This window comes from Phasianus colchicus, chromosome 2 (assembly GCF_987193195.1).
Source record: "Phasianus colchicus chromosome 2, bPhaCol1.hap1.1, whole genome shotgun sequence".
In the NCBI taxonomy this organism is placed as follows: domain Eukaryota; kingdom Metazoa; phylum Chordata; class Aves; order Galliformes; family Phasianidae; genus Phasianus; species Phasianus colchicus.
The window spans coordinates 41,131,805-41,149,595 of record NC_143437.1 but is presented as its reverse complement, the minus strand read 5'-3'; the positions used below and the strand labels follow the sequence as shown (position 1 = coordinate 41,149,595).

At 37.0% G+C, this 17,791-nt stretch overlaps 1 protein-coding gene across 1 annotated transcript in view; it reads right to left on the bottom strand.

Annotated features, from left to right (window-relative positions):
• Positions 1-5,873: 5,873 nt before the first annotated feature.
• WDR27 (WD repeat domain 27) overlaps positions 5,874-17,791 on the bottom strand; it is a 100,327-nt gene continuing 88,409 nt past the window's right edge. Inside the window, exon 24 of the mRNA XM_031613335.2 lies at positions 5,874-8,004. Within this exon, the coding sequence (XP_031469195.2) occupies positions 7,957-8,004 (48 nt within the window). The 3' untranslated portion in view covers positions 5,874-7,956. The remainder of the gene's footprint in view (positions 8,005-17,791) is intronic.

The window sequence follows — 17,791 nt, the reverse complement described above, 5'->3', positions numbered from 1 at the left end:
GTTGTATAATTCCTTTCTTCTTTTAATTCAACTGCTCAGAGAAGTGTTGTGCAATAATATGGAAGTTCCCTGTATATGACACCGCTAATGAGGGAAACAGCAGCTGGGAGCCTCCAGTCACTCTCCTAGTATGGCCAGTCCTGCAGTGGAACACTGTAGTCTTCACATGAAAGCTGCATAAATATTCAAAAGTTGCTTTATTCTTCAAGATAACATCAATACATTTTTTTTCCTGTCCCTTCCCAATAGATGTCACGCTATGGCACTGTTGATTCAGGGTATTTGCATTTGATGTGACCATAACACAAGGACTTCTCTTCAAAGTCACATCTCAGTTTTACCAGTGCAAGTGAGGAATGGCTCTTTTAACACACTTTAAGGGTTCAGATGTAAAACAAATGCGACATCATTGTTGCTACAGCACCTGGTCTGAGGTCTTGTACTTGCTTTTCTCATCTAATAACTCCTTGAATCTATCAAAGTAGTTAGATTCAAGGCCAACAAATTGTGTCAGAGCCCAGTCCTCAGATAAGAAATATTTGAATATAAGTGCATGATTACGTATTTATTACAACAGGAAAGTAATGCACCAACACAATTCTGATGAGCAAAGGAACATGACACTGCCAGATAAAAAAGTACTGATAACGCCCATGCAATGTTGATCTTAACAGCATTAGCAGAAGCTGAAGTACTCTGTTTTCACTGAAATTGGACCAGGTGAGTTTCCTACCTGAGGATGCTGTGGGATCCGGGTTTCCTGGATCACTGCAAACATTTAGAATTAGCTGCACTGGGACAGGGGCTTAGCTTTGGCAATAACACTTCTCAAGTCCTGATCTTTCTTCTGTGACTGGATGACAGTTTCAACCAAATATCTTTCAGTATCTTTCAGTACTCCTCTTAGAATGAACTCTTGCCCCGTAACAAACAAAGCAAAAGAGAACCCATTAAAATCACAAGGTCTCCCTTACATGAACAGAAGGGAAGGTGTGAGTTAATTCGCAGATGTTAGCTAAAACAGTGCAAATACTTTACTGTGGTTCATTTAACTTTGGCCAAAGCATAAAATTAATACATATGCTTTTAAACAAATCAGAATTGGAACACATTACACTTTGTGTTAAATCAATGCTGTTGTTGCTGTAATTCTGCTCAGTGATGGGACAGCATTTACATCATCCTTGGTCCAATCTTTTCTTTTCAGAGACATTTGAATTTCATGAAAGTATATATATATATAAAGGCCTTCAGTTAAACATCTCAAAAATGTGTTAGAAGTATACTGTTATCCTTTGACAGTTATCAAAATGCCTGAGAGAGTCCACTCTCAGCAGCACACATGTTCACAAAATTAAGAGTAATTACTGATATAATTATAGAAGTATAAAATTCCAAAGAGCAGAACCTGCCTTAAGTGGTCATAAGAATATACTGGTAGGTAAAAGTTCAACTTAGACAACAAGATGAAAAGTAGTCTCTGACAGAGCATCATTTTACTGTCCTTGAATAAAATTAATTTGTTAAACCTCTAAGTATTTCAGGGAATCATAGAATTACAGAAGTTGGAGAAGACATCCGAGATTATCCAGCCCAACCATTCACCTATCACCAATATTTCCCATTGAACCATGTCCCTCAGTACAACATCTAAATGTTTCTAAAACACCTCCAAGGACAGCAGCCCCACCACCTCTGCAGGCAGCCTATTCCAGTGTCTAAACACTTCTGGAGAAAGAGTCTTCTAGCCACTCTGCCCCAAGCCTGTAGCATCGCTTGGGGTTGCTGTGGCCAAAGTGCAGACCTGTACTTGGTCTTGAACTTCATCCTGTTGGCCTCAGCCCAGCTTCCCAGCCAATCTACATCCCTCCATGAGCCTTCCCATCAGGCAGATCAACACTTAATGCTAAGTTGTGTGGCAGGAGTGCTCTGAGCTCCCTTGAACGTGCAGCAAAAGAGGTACAGACTCCCTTGCTGGTGCAGAACGAATGACCTTTATTGCAGGTGCTTACAACCTTTTATACCCGTGCAACAAAAACTGGTTACATGTAGGAGCCAGGTGCCTTGTGCATGTTTACATCTGGCTCAAGTTACTGCTAAGCTTTTTTACTCATTAGCAACATAATGACTTTCTTTATCCCACATCTCCCCTTTCTCCCTAGTAGAAAAAGGAAGAACAATGGGTTCTTTATAAACAATACTCCATATTAACCTATCCCAAAGATTCCAATTTTTATGATTCCTTGGTGAGGCAGCTGACAAAGTGTGTCTTGTTGATGAGAGTCCAAACCACTTATGAAAGTGCAATGCTCATGTTACAGCAAATGATGAAATAGATGGCCAGACCCATTGTGCCGGTATCCATCTCGGACCCATTCCTGTTAAGACACAGCCATAACCTCAGTCCCACCTTATCACTGTAAACAATTTTTAAAAAATTAAGAACATAGCATGCTTTAGCTACTCTTTCCTGAGGAGTCATACCTGCACTCCCCCTTTCTTGTTTTGTTTTTTTTTTTTGTTTGGTTGGTTGGTTTTTGTTTTTCAATAGGGAAGTCTATTATTATTAAAATCACTGAAATTACATATTCTGAACCAGAATTACGAAAGTCAGGCAGGTGCAGGTAAGACATCAGCCAGTCAGGTTGGATTACACAACCAAATATAAGAAAGCTTCCTACACTGACAATCTACTGCATGTGAACACATCATTTTACAACAAATACTGTTTTCCAGTTTAGAATTCAGACACAGCACAACTTTCAAACATACTTTCAATGTTGTTAGGCCTACGTTAGAATTTTCTGGAGCACTGAACAACTGCTATAACAGCTAAAAGGTTCAGAAAAATACACTGCAACAATACCAACAGCTGGAATGAGTGCAACTCCAAACACCAGCATATGTCTCAGCAGCTTTTGCAGCTCCAGCTCCCGTGTGCTGGCAATCACCAAGCCTGGAGGTTTGATCCTCCTTTTCTTGCAGTGGCAAGTGAACCATAAGCTCAGGGTCTGCAAACCTCGCTTCCATTTGCTGAGCTCTGATAGCTTCCACTGCAGCACCTTTTGTTGTGCCAATTCCTTAGTAGTGGGATTCTTCAGAGGAAGCAGCACCTTTCTGAAGTCAGCTTGCATTTTCAATCGCTAGCTGTTGAAACACAAGAGCTCTCTCCTGCTCATTATCAACCTGTTTTTTCAACGAGTTCTTAAGCCTATCCAGAAATGACATATATGGTTCTTGGGACTGTTGCTTAATACTAACAAAAGACTGCCTTTGCTTTCCATCCTAAGGTACAGCACGCATAGCCAAATGCTTAATTTGCTGTAATCCCTCTGCAGCAATTACCACCTGTAGAGCTGGGGTGGAGAGATCTCCCTCCCCAACAAAGTGTTCACATCTACAGCCCAAAGCAGGTTTCTCTGTGGCTGCAACAAGTTGTCAGTTGCCTGAATCTGTCAACCCCCTCCATTTGGATTCCCACACAGTGTCTTGCAGGACACTATACAACAGATCCTCCCACCGTGGCTCTTGTCCTGGGGCCACAATAAAAGGGAAATCCCTCAACATATCCATGTGTCCAACTTTCCTGGCCTCCCTCCGCAAAAAATGCCCATGTATCATACGGATCAAGGGGAAACAGATCCAGCCCTTTCTTAAGATCTGTTAGGCCAGGAACAAAAAAGTCATCAGGAACTTTGTAAGAGGAGGCACCAAAGACCCCAAGCAGTAGTGGTAATGAAGGAGCTGATGGTATAGTAGGTGAGGCTGATAAGAAGCCAGCGGCTCCTTCATCCTCAGATAAATCAGGGGCAGGCAATGATGAGCTTGTATAACTTTTCAAGGCTACAAAAACTTTCCTCAAGGTTTTTAGGAGCCTGGACACCAACCCATCACCTCTAGTGGATGCATCCAACAACTTTACTAAGACATTTTTCGGTTCTGAGGTAATTTTGCCCCCCATGGTATTCAGTCGCTTACCTTTGTCCTGCAAAAGTCAATGGGCTGGGGATACTAAGACTTCTTCCCAAGCCCTCTCCTCTTTGGCCAGGGGCTTCCCTTCCCAGGACCTCTCCTCTTTGGCCGGGGGCTTAAGTTCGTTTACTTCTGGCTCAAATTACTGCTATGATTTTTACTCATTAGCAAGATAATTCAGCTACTGACACAGTAATACATAAAAAGCACAGGTATCACTGAATTCTTCCATGTGGGGAAAAAAAAAAAAACCAGCACCCACTGACATTCATCATTGCTTGCTGAACACTGATGGGTGTGCTTTTCAGCAATGGCAATAGCAGGTCACTTCCACTGGTGCAGGTTGTTACAAGAACATTATACAGGCTCTTGTTCATTGCTGGTGACTTGACCTTAGACCTGCCTTGTCAATACAGGCTTCATCTGCAACCTGCCCCTTGCTGCCTAACTTTCCCTGTTAGTATTGCATGAAGAAGGAAACATAAGTAAAGTTACAGGAACAGGAATACATGTTTGCCTGTCTCCCCTACCCATGAAGAACCAACATGAGACCCAGGACATGCTCTTTTCCTTAAGGCATTATTTAACAGCATCACTATTACTCAGCATTACTCACAAATAAATAACCAACATATACCCAGAGGGTAAAACACACTGTTTTACCTCACACAGTTTCTCAATTTCTTCTTGTTTCTGCAAGCTATTTTCCATGTCACCCCACTCACCCCCTCTGACTTTTTCTAAGCTCTATCATTTACCAGAAGTCCAAATAGCGTATCTACTCAGAAAATATTCCATCTTCATTCCACACAGGAAAACAGACAGTACCTGATGTTTTGCAAATCATTTAACCCTAAACAGATTTTAACAGGATCCACTTCAGAATACCACTAGCTGTCCCCATATCTTCTGACCTTTAAATTTAAAAGCAAAACCAAACTACTGTTGAATTCTATTTTAAATAAAGAATTCAAAGACACTCAGCTGGGAACTCCCCTCCCCCCCCACAAAGCATCAATCAGATAGAAACTCTGCTCCTCTACTCAAAATATTGAAATTCAAGGGTAGATGCTACATTGCAACTGCAACAATAGGAGGTAGTACATACAGTTATCTTTAACCAGTTTGGGATCTCTCACAAAGGCTCACAACTCAGTAATAAAGAAAGAATAGCTTACCCCCTTCCAAAGATCAGGACTCACTGGAAACTCCCAAACAAGACAATCTCCAAACAAAGACGTTTCCCTTTCAGCTCCAGCCCTTAAATGGGGTTAGGGAGGGGGTGGAACCAGAGACTACCCCTTCGGTTGCACAGGTGAATTACTCACACCTGTGCTCCCAGGACTGGCTACACCCCTTCACCAGGTGCTCAATCACTAGTTCAGGCTGTGAACTAATGGTTCCCATACAGTGACACAGCAAATAATTTAGGAAACTAATCCATGTTCCTTCAAAGCTAGTTTTCTATTTTTCATAAGACGTTTGGTGGATGTGCTATGCTCAAAAATCATCTGAAAGCACACTTAAACTCCTCAAAATAGCCTATTAAATATTTGCAGTTGTCTAGGAAAATTTCTGATGGCAGAAATTTTTTGTCTTTATGCTGAAAAACACAAAATAACACAGTTGCCTGTTTAAAACCAAAGATGTAGTGTCTCTGCAGGCAAATTATGCTGAAAAGTAGCCTTTTACGATTGCAACTCTTTAGTAACTACATATTCTCTCCTATGTCCTCCTATCACACTGGTCTCAGAAGGACAGCCTAGTGATTATGAAATTTTAAAATATTATATTATAAGACAGCAACACTATCCACAACTGTTTTTTTCCCCTCATGTTTGCCACTAGAAAACCTGATTTCAAGCACTCAACTTTGCCAGATTTGAACTGTGTCAGCTAAAGTTTCCATTCTCAAAACCACAAGCATTCAAGCATTTCTGAGGAGTCCAGGGGGGAAAAACGTCTTTTTCCTTTTTTTTTTTAACATGACAAAATTGTAGTAAATTTCCACTTGAAAATATTTAGTGCCTGTGTGGTACTATAGAGCAGATTCTCTCACCCCTGAAGGAAAAAGGGGTTAATAAATTCTTGGTTTACCACGGAGCTGCACATCTGCAAGTAATGGATGGATGAAAAACTCTATTCAGAATGGACTGATGATGCTGTGACCATTGCCAAAATACCCCAAAGCACTTTGCTGTCCAGCATCAGTCCTTCATGAAGGTAACCAGAAAGCCTCAGAAAGCCAAGTCGCACATTAAGCAAGGAGAGATAATCCCATAGACTTAGAAAAGAGATCCTTCTGCAGAGATCAAACTAGCCCAAGACTAGGAGGTGTTACTGGGATACACACTGGCTGATCAGGGACTAACAACAGTTAGCCCTAGAAAGTAGGATATCTACAAAACAGAAACCTTTCCCTTTTACTTCAGTCCCATGGAAACAGACAACCTCCACGTTTGTAGCAAGGACTCAGACTTTTTCGTGTGTCTTCTGCCTTAATAATGCTATATTTCTGCTTCAGAAATTTGGAATTTAAAAAAAAAAAATTGTAATAATTATCACACACACGACCTCAGCAGAGGTTTGAAATTATCTCTACTAAGCAGGCTAGGCTGCAAGCCAAAGTTCAAGAACACTTTCCTCACAAATGTATTTGAATAATGACTCTTGATGTGGAGGGATTCAGAGCATGTGGATGAGAAAGTTAGCTAAATGAAGTCTGAGAAAGACCATTCTTAGAATTCACCTGTGGTGATGATGATTTGTAAGTGTAGTGTATTAGTGTGAAGCCACAGGGTAGAATGTGCTGTCTTGGTTAATATGGTTTTGAACTGGAAAAAGTATGTAGGTGTATTTTTTCCTTTGCTTTGATTGTACCAGACTTTATTCTGTCACACAGACTCTTGTTGAGTATTATCTAGCTGTGTAACACCTCTATAGTTATTGATAGATGAGATGTTAGGAGGAAGTTCTTCACTCAGAGGGCTGTGAGGCCCTGGCACAGGCTGCACAGAGAAGCTATGGATGCCCAATCTCTCGAGGCGCACAAGGCCAGGCAGGATGGGATCCTGGGCAGACTGAGCTGATGGGTGGCAACTCTGCCCATTGTTGGAAGTTGGAACTAAATGATCGTTGAGGTCCCTTCGAACCCAAGCCATTCTGATTCTATGATGAAATAGTTGTGTTATGGAGAACATCAGACTATGATACATAGCAACAGCAAATCATTTTGCTTTGCAATAAACAGCTAAAGCCTTTTCAAAAGAGCATTTTCTAGGAAATTTAAACAACTCATGGATATATCTTGATTTATATATATCAATTATGACATATAAATTAAGGATGCTTGTTGAATACAACATTCTTTACAGTACTGGAAAAGATCCAGCCAAACTGACTGATGTTGATATAGCAGTGGGTAATCTTTTTTTTTTTCTTTTTTTTTTTTAATTATCTGACTAATGACATTTAATGATCCTGTCTTAGAAAATTTAACTATTTCAAACAATGTATATGTTTTCTCCGCTAACTCAAAGGTACATGACAGAAAGAATCTTGTGGTATTTTAGAAAGGCAATTCTCCCTCTCAGATTAATTTAAATATTTGCACACGGGTAGACATAGTTTTAAAACAGGAACAGTTGCTATTTTAAGTGCATTTGCAATCTGGAGTGGTCTCATATAAGCAAAGCTCTACAGTGTACTCTCAACTATAAATGATCAAGCAGTCCTCTAAAGGCCAATTCTCTGGTGATTTGCTGGCAGGAAGTCAGAGTGAGTAGTTTTTGCAATAAAGACAACAGATTGTATAACAGAAAAACTGAGAAGAGTTTGAGGAACTTGCATAAATAAAATCAGAAGAAATCTACACTTCTGAAGGGAATACTAAGCTGCTTGCATACGCCAGTCACCAGTCGCCTTTCTCTCAGCAAAACGCTTTTCTCAGAGCAAGAAGGCCAATGCTCCATAGGCTGGCAAATCTCAGGGCAGAAACAACTGGAGTTTACCATCCAAGGTGGCAGTGACGAGCTGCAATTCAAAATAAAAGAACCATGGCTTTAGTCAACATCTTTCCAGTGAGTTAAGTTTGCATTAGTGTAAAAAGGAGTAAAGTGACTTTAAATAACTTCTATGTTAAAAGATAACTAAAAGAATTCACCTTTAAAATGCTCCAGCTTTACCTGTAAATTCTTCTAACACAAACTAGCCTGAAAATTCCATTTTTCCTTTTTTTTTTTTCCTTTTCTAGCTCTTCAAATTTGTGTCAAGACCAGCTAGCATGTCAACAGTTTGTCAAAACAAAGCATATGTTTAAACCACATAGAAATTTAAACAGACTTCACTGTTTATGACTCAAGAAGGGAACGTAAAATAAACATGAAAGAGCTGGAATAAGTGAAGATGGAAAACATTATGAATTAAGTAAGTCATACCACCAAGTGATGTTTTCAGGCTTTGATTGGTGTTAAAATGTAGTATAATTTCCTTTCTAAAATGTGTACTGAAAAACGATGCAAACATTTATAAAGAAGCAAGCTTCACAGACATGCACTAAGAGCCTTAGTTGCATTAGCTTTCTTTTATCAATCTCACAAAATCTTAATTATGAAATAAAAGTGAGTTCTATTGTCTGCAGTTTCTTCTGTGAACAAGCACTAAGACAGTTGTCTTCAAGAGGTACCTTTTATACAAGGTGTTTTCACTGTGTGTATCAGGACTTACAGTTGCTGATGTCAGTGACAAAAATCCAAACTATACTCAGTATAATTTGGTTGAAAGCAAACAGACATCTTGTGTTCTAATCAATTCATCAAAATTCATTTCATCATATCACTTACAGTTCTATTTAACTTCTTCTCATCTTTATTTCTCTTGCCCTGTTATTTGACATGCTTAGTTATTCTCTTACTTTCTTTGGCTCAATAAATTATACTTTTTGCCGTGGGAGTTTTTACACCCTCCTTCAATATCTCCAACATCAAATTTTTAACCTCCCACAATAGCTATCTGCAAAGACTTTAGTTCCCTTATTTTCATCTTTTTCTCTCTCATTTAAGTAATCTTGATACTGTAGTCTGTTCAGAACCATCCAGTCTGCTGCTTCTAACTGTATTTTTATTGTCATTCAAGACTATTCCACCTTCCATAAATACTTTTATTGGCTTCCTATCTACCTCTGTAACTTATTATTGGAAAGAGGATATGTTGGTAAAATATGTAAGTAATCTATCCAAAGTTACTGTATTAATTTTTTTGGGGAAAAAAAGCTTTTAATATTGTTTCAAATTATAAATAAAGAGCTGATCTAACCTAACAAATCAGAGATTCTATTCTAACTGAAGATTCATTATTAAGCCAATTTAATTTCTACAAGTCCCAAGAAGAAGGTCACCTGCTTCACCTGCTTTCTGTTCTCAGTGGTGACTGAAAACAGCAGAATCGGGTAAGCTATGGCATTGTCAAATTTAGGAGATCTGTGAGAAGAAAAGTTTTCACAACCAGTTCTAGTGCTGCACTGGCCTCTAGTGACTTTCTTTGTTTTCAATCTGTGCCCAGATTGAACCTCAAAAATGGCAGTGTGTGGTCACTGCCTCATGCCATATCCTCTGACACTAGTAAAACACTGCATGGTTTCATCTTGCTAAATGCAAATGTATTCCCTAAATGACTATTACATTGGCCTTCCAAAGTCCCATTGTTCATCCATTAAAAAATATCTTTTTACTCAATCTAACTACCTTTCACACATCTGACAACACAAAAACATAGAATCATGGAAATGTTGGCCAAGCTAAAATATGCTCACTGTCTAGCTTCCACATCACTTCTTCTTGGTCATGTGCTGATTGTCTTACAAGTCCTCCACTTTCCCTTTCTACTGCTTTTCCACCCTGCTTTCATCAGCAGCAGATAAAAGAGGCTGCCCTTAGGCTGTGTCGCTCTCCAGAGAAGTAAACCCCCTACAGAGAAAGGATTATTTTTTCAATCCAACTAATGTTTTAAAAGTCTAATGAAAATAACAACAACACAACAACAACAAACCAAGCAACAATTAGACAGTTACAGTGACACTATCACAGAATGGCCAGGGTTGGAAGGGATCTCAAGGATCATGAAACTCCAAACCCCCCTGCCACATGCAGGGCCACCAACCTCCTTATTTAATGCTAGACCAGGCTGCCCAGAGCCCCATCCAATCTGGCCTTGAACACCTCCAGGGATGGGGCATCCACAACGTCTCTGGGCAGCCTGTTCCAGCACCTCACCACTCTCTCCGTAAAGAATTTCCCCCTGACATCCAATCTAAATCTCCCCTCCCTCAACTTAAAACCATTTCCCCTCATCCTGCTGTTATCTACCATTTCAAAGAGTTGACTCCCCTCCCCTCTGTAGGCTCCCTTTAGGTATTGAAATGCTGCAATGAGGTCACCCCACAGCCTTCTTTTCTCCAGGCTGAACAAGCCCAGCTCCCTCAGCCTGTCTTCATAGGGGAGGTGCTCCAGTCCCCTGATCATCTTTGTGGCCCTCCTCTGGACCCTCTCCAACAGCTCTCTGTCTTTTTTGTACTATCATCATAATTCAAGTTACCTACTTATTACTCAGAAGTTTCACCAAAGAATTTCTGACATGGTCACTGAATTCATTAGCATCCTGAGGTATTCCCTGCAAATTTAGCAGTTACTTCTTTATGTAATGAGTTGTATCTCATGGTTTGAAACTAAGTTTATTGTAATATCACTCTACCTTGTAAACCAGCTCTGTTATGTCAGTGGACTTTAAATCATTTATATATCTATCTCCTGGAATAGGACTGAAAGATATTACAGTTATAGGAGAACATGTCAGATAATCAAATCAACAGATTTCTCATTTAAGTTCCTGTGAAAGAAGTGCATATGTTCCATATGTTGCATATTGCACCTACGGCCTATGACCATCACCAAGTAGTACAGAGAAAAAGCAGTGGAAATGTCTGAATGGTTGAAATTAAGAGGTATCAAAATTAATAAAGAATTTATTCTATTTTTAGAATCTATTGAAATTTAAATATTTTTTTTTCAGTTAAAAAACTGTTTCATTTAAGCCAGTATTAAATTTCCAAACATAGCATATAGTGGTACAGTGACCAGCAGGAACAGAAGGTCTTTCTGCTGCATCAGAAGAGGTGGAGCTATTGCAGAAATATAATTCCAACAGACAAGACACCAAAAAACAAACAAACAAACAAACAAAAAAAAACACAATATTTCAAACATTGCCAAGAGGGCAAAAGAAAGGGAAGCAAGAACCACAGGGAACAGTTGAAGTCTTTTGGAAATGATTAGCAAATATATTTCTCAGTTTGCTAAGCAAAAGATAGTGAAAGAAGCATAGTACTTTTTTCTATTAAAAATGTAGAAAGCTGTACAATTCATTGGCTCAAATAATTGTAATATTTCAGTCAATTACTTCAAGTGACATCAAAGTTGTATGAGAATTAAGTCACTGGGAAATTAAAATAAGTGACATTTTAGGAAGCCAGACAAAATAAAATGGTTATAATGAAATTATTATAACTGCATAAAATTCTTCATTTCTCTTTTTTCTTCTGCTGAATTAGTAAAATATTTGCTTTGGGCTTCAGACTTAGGAAGTCTTAGTTTCAACATATATTATTCTTTCTTCTTATATATACACTGATGAAGTCATAAATTTGAACCTATCCTTCTCAATCATTTTAAAGAAAGCAAACAAAATAGTTTAAAAAGTTTCTGAAGTCCAATCTTGCAGATGAAAATATCTAACAATGCAACTCCTATTGGCCATTACTATTCTAGCTTCAGTTACCTCAGTTATTCTGCTATGTATTATGCTATCTAAATAAAATGTATGCTCAGAAGTGGAGTACAGGCAACTGATAGAAGTTACATGCTTGCACCAAGCATTGAGGAATAAGCAAATATCAAGCTCCTGTCAGTTTGCTCATAGCATCATTTCAACTGTGAGATGAAGTCAGTGCACAGGAGCTTCCCTGGAGACATTTTAATTCTTCTTATGCTTGAGACCTAGGCAGGGACTATAAAATCAGTTCAGTTGTTGCTATTTGTATAACAGACAATTACAAGTAATAAATATGAAATGTGAAAAACAGGCTGATTATTAGTCCATAGTCTAAAACAACATGAGGTGAGAGCCTTCCTCCTAGAAGTTGTTTTTCTTGGTAGCAGAAATCTCTATAGTAATTTCTATTACAACACACAGATACATTTACTATAGATCTCAACCTGGATGCTGAAGATAATTCAGATCGCAGGCAATGCTTTAAAAAAAAGTTGCAACAAGGTTCTTTAAAGTCAAGGTACAGCAATCAGTAGAAAATTATAAAAATATTGGAATATTAGAAGAGATTAGCCTCAGAAAAAAAAAATAGCTAGCAATACAGAATTTCAAATTTGAAATGGTTCAAATTTCTATGTCAACAATTCAAAACACATTATCTTCTTCAGCTCACAATCAGTACAGTTTTTACCAATAGACTTACCAAAAGACTTACTCTTCCTAGTACAAGATTTACCCATTATCTCAGATTTTCTGAAACTGAGTTCATTCAAACCCCTCAGCTCCCAACCATGCTATTCCAAATCTGTTTTAAATTATATTATAAATATCAAGAGTAGTTAATATACCACTCAAAATTTAGAATTTTAAAAAAAGTTGTCAAACTTATACATATTTTAGTTTTGGCATCACTTCTGCAACTAATTTGAACTCTATATCAAGGTTTTGGGACAAACACTAAATCATTTGGAAATATTGAAGGGCAATATGCAAACAGAGATCAGAATCTTTAAAAAGCCCAGTAGCTGTGCAGCAAAAAGTATCATCCTGCCCAAACTCCCATATTTTAGCAAAACCAGATGGTAATGTAGTTTTTAGAGGTTTACTATTTTTAGTTTCATTATTCAAACTATTTGAAAATAAGAGGGCACATACAAAACCACAACTGCAAATTTTAATTTAAGGATGGTATCACTGAGCATCTAAGTTTATATCTCCATAGCTATTTTTAAATCAAGAAAGAAATAATGATAATTTGTAGATTTCGGTAATTGAATATCAGGGTTTTTTTTCCTACGTTTTCTTCATTTCTACCTATTTATTATTCTGCTTCTAAAACCTTTCCTCATTCAAGCCATCTTCCTTTTCACAAGATATGTATGGTGTTATTGATAGAAGGCATTATTCAATGGGCTTGAAGTTCAGTACACGAGAACACCATCTTTTGTGGCATGTATTACCATACACTCACATTACTCACTGATATAATAAATTTCAATTTCAGGCAACTGGAACTAAGTCACATTGCAGATTAGTGCTGGAAACAGTATTTTGATCACTGTTTTTACTTTTAAAACACTATAATTTAAACATCAGTGGAAATCTCAACTTATCAAGAATGTTTAAAGATATATGACTATGAAACAATTCAGAACTAAATTTACATTAGACATTTTTAAAATAATTGTAATGATTTTAAATTCAAATTAAGTATATGCATTTTTATGACATACCTGAAAATCCTTACACCATATTATAAAACGCCACATTTTTAATCAACAGTGGTCATAGATTGGTAAATATTTTAGGAAGTAACTTTGATTTCTTTTCAGTGAATACAGTCAATGTCTACAACAGATTTTTGTTTTTATCATCTTTGAATGGGTAAATGTGACCTCTGAATTTACAAATGGCACCCTTATAGCTCATATATACAATTGTCAGAAGAGAAATGGTGTGGCTGAAGTGAAACTGACAGGCATACCACTGAAATCTAGTGTTTATCAGTGAAAATAGAACCACCAATAAAACTGCTGCTTTTGAATTTTGCATTGGTTTGACAGCAGTAACAGGAAACAGTATGGAACTGAATTTTATTCTATTTTTTACTTTTCTGAAAATTATGTCTATAGAAATGTAGCCATCTACCTTTGTCCTTGAAGTTCTGTACTACATGAAGGATTTACCAACTCTGGCTTTGTGGTTTAACACAAGAAGAGAAGATATGTACATACAATTATGAAAAAATTTGTTTTCTTGAAAAATGTCTGTTTAATCTGTCAGCTATACTCTAAGAATTCAATCAGTTAGATCAAAGCCACATGGTGTTTTGGTTTTGGTTTGGTTTTTTTTCACAGAAAGATAGTACAGAATTTTTTATTGTTAAAACAGATATTGCAGAGACAAGAACTGAAAAGAATATATAAAAACAGGTTAGCAGTTTTTAACCATAATTCCTTGAGGTATAAATTCCACATACACAAAAACATAGAGAATACAGATAATATCATTCAAGACCTGAAGACTTCTTTGTGTTCATAGTATCCATAGATTATATGCTCACATTTTTCCACTTTCTGAGGTGTGAAATTTACTTGACTTAAATACAATTTGTCAATCAATTTTATATTTATCTTTTTGCTTCTTTACTAACATTCACAAATCTTTTTCATTTAAATCTAGTATTGATGAAGAAAGGGAAAGAATAAGCTACCCTAAATAACTGCAGACTCCTGTAGTGGATCGCATTTGCTTAACTTTGCCTTCTCATGCATAGGTAAGACTCTGTGTAAGAGCATAAAAATCCCCAGGAACAATAAAGAAAAACAAGCTACCGCCAAAAATCCTCACCTAAAAGAATGAAACTCACTTCATACTTTTCTGCCTCTAGAGGTAAATGAAGAAATAAACATGACAGAAGGTAGTTATAAAGCTTGTGCCGCTGCAGAAAGAGCATTCAACAATGCAAATGCTATGAAGATGGGTGTGAGACAGAGCAGGATTGTATGGAAAGCCCTGCACACCTTCCAGATTAGAGAGATAAGACATTATTTGTTAAGTCCAGTGAGAGAATTTCCTCTAACTTCAAGGGGCCTTGGATCAGAACTTCATACATAGAAGCCAAAAAGTGAAACAACACACTGATTTAGAGTTATTCTTTACAACTAGCAGCAATCAAATAAACTAGTTTCTTTCTTGCTACCACATTATTAATGACAACTTACATAGGCCCCCAAATGCTGTTTTTCTTTTAATAGGCCATATTAAATATTTCCATTCCAGAAAACATGCCATTTTGGCAGTAAACCCTAATGTGTGCAGAGCACAGGGACAAAGTGGTTGTAAATGTTCCTTATGTAAGTGCACATCAATACATCAAATCCCAGCTGCTACAACACAAATGAAAGGACACGACTGAGTAAATTACATAAAACTGTTAAAAGGCCAGGCTGAGTGAAAGCAAGACTGAGTTGGAAAATTATTTATAACATGTTTTAAGCACTCTCATATACAGTGTTGTTTGACTGAACTGGCAAGTGAATGTGCTGTGTAAACTTAAATAAATTGCCTTTATTTTTTCCTTCCTTTAGTGTGACTTCTGTAGTGTTCTCTTTCTTCAGAGTTTATATTTTTGAATTAAATCCTTCTATTCACTTGGGCTTTGCGACGTCATACCTTTTCTATTGAAACATTAGTAGTTGTAATTGATTTTGTAGCAAGATAAAGAAAGCTGAAGTGTGAAAGAACAGACACATTAAAACTCCCAAACAGCTTAGCAATAAAAAGTGAACTTAGAAAAGAACTTATACAGTACTTTATTTTCTTTCACACAATCTTTATTACATTTGGTTCCATTATAAAATTCTGCCTCAACAGACACTCCATTCTGGTGGTCTAACACCTTGGGGTCTGCTTGAAGATCCACAGAGCCTGATACTTAAAGCAACTAAATCAAATTCAGTCTGGAACTTATCAAATGCAAAGTGCTTCTCATTTCTACACAGGTGAGTGGCTAACTCTGCTAGTGAAAACGTGTCCATACTGTGTAAAGAAGCTGGCAATAATGAGGAAAGATGTGTCAAATTACAAAGGGTGAACTACGCTTTTCTTTGCCAGAAATGATACACCCTGGTCAGTATCAAGGTACTGAAACACAGCAATGAAGGAAAGGGTAATTTATTACTGTGTATGCTTTGTGAATAAAAAGTAAACTTCTCTACAGACCACAGCTACAGTTCATGTCTCACATAAACACACATTATCGTTTCAGAAATCCAGCTGTGTCCTTTGCTCTCAGATTCAGCCTGAATCAAAGATATCTGTGTTAAATAATTTTCAATATAAAACGTGGATTTTTGAATTGCCATTGGTATGATTGCAAGGCAACATAGGCAAATACACTGTATATACATTCTTAAAGTAGTCCTCCATCAAAATTATTCAGTCCTTTCAGCTAAATTCAGCTTTTCCAATTTTAATTACAACTATATATTGATGTATCACTCAGTTGATCTACAAGAAAGTAAAAATATTTTCCTGGTAAATTTTCTGTAATATGTTTAGATCTAGAAGAAAGCAGGAGTGAGGAAATTTTTAGTGGATAGGAAATGATGAAAGAAAAAGAAAACAAACAAATGAACAAACAAACAGTATTTTCAATGTTGTAAACACCATTTGAAATTGATTTTACATAAACATAATGAGTCTGAGAAAAAAGTAATGGTTTTAGCTGTCTGCTGAACATTTGGTCATAAAAAAGTCAATTCTCTCACTGTCTTGAGTTCAGTACAACCAAATACAACATTTCAGGGTATTTCCTACTGAACCCACAAAGGAATCTGCATTTAAACAAAAGTACTATGTCAATATTGCTATATCTTTATGAATAAATATCAATTAACATAAAAACACAAAGCATAGAGTAAAATCCAGCTGTTTTGCTTCAGGATATTATGCTCAGGGAATTAATAACGTCTCGCTTCTCTAGTTCGCCCACACAACAGCAGCACTGAACTTGTTACAACCTTTATTGCTAGAATAACACATCCCGTTCTAATACTATTTATTCAAAATTTACAGTATCTAAACAGCCTGTGAACTTATATATATCTGATATTTCCTTTTTGAGATGTCATACCCAGAGTGAATGCTTCTTTGCTAAAATTTCCTTCTGGTAAAAAAGCAGACAAATATCAGCATTCCTGAGTGAAATCCTGTTGCAACTGGAATCAAAAAGACAGTCACCAGCAATCACGAAAGGCTAGAAATAATCTCTAGAGGTTCATGATTTATCTCACCAAGAAGTATTATCACCAGCTTTAGGTATTCCTAGATCTGCTTGGTAGACACTAACATACACTCACAAAGCGTTATCTCTGCTGAAAAATCTTGAGTGGATTGAAATGTGGAATATGAACATCACAAAAATATTTCACTTGTAAGAATAATGAGATACTTTAGAACATATTATGTAATTAGAGATATAGAGATATAATATATAGAGATATAGAAATATATAATAAACCATTTTTAATGCAGAAAAAGGGTTTTACTGTATTCCTATAACAGTAATTTTGTAAAGTCTGCAAAATATACTTAGAACTCACATGGCTGGACAAATGATCATTTATTTAATGATAGGTTTGAAACAACTTAAACGTAATCTCAGACGTTCTTCGAAAAGACTGCCTTAATCTCTGAGGCTGCTAGTGTTTGCATGACATCATTGTCATTACAGTCCTGTCTCTTCACTCAGTAATGAGAAAAACTGAGGGAAACATGAAAAAGAGTTTTACTAGCATGCCACTGGGGTGTATAGTTTCAGTTGCACAAACTACAATTCAAAATCTGGACATTAGCTCACAGCAAAATATGTTAAGAACAAAACAAAACAAATTCCTTCATGCAATGCCAGCCAAACAACAGCAATCAGGCACTCTCCTTTGAAGTAGCTGTTAGATACCTCTAATTATCCTTGATACACCAAAAAGACAGATTT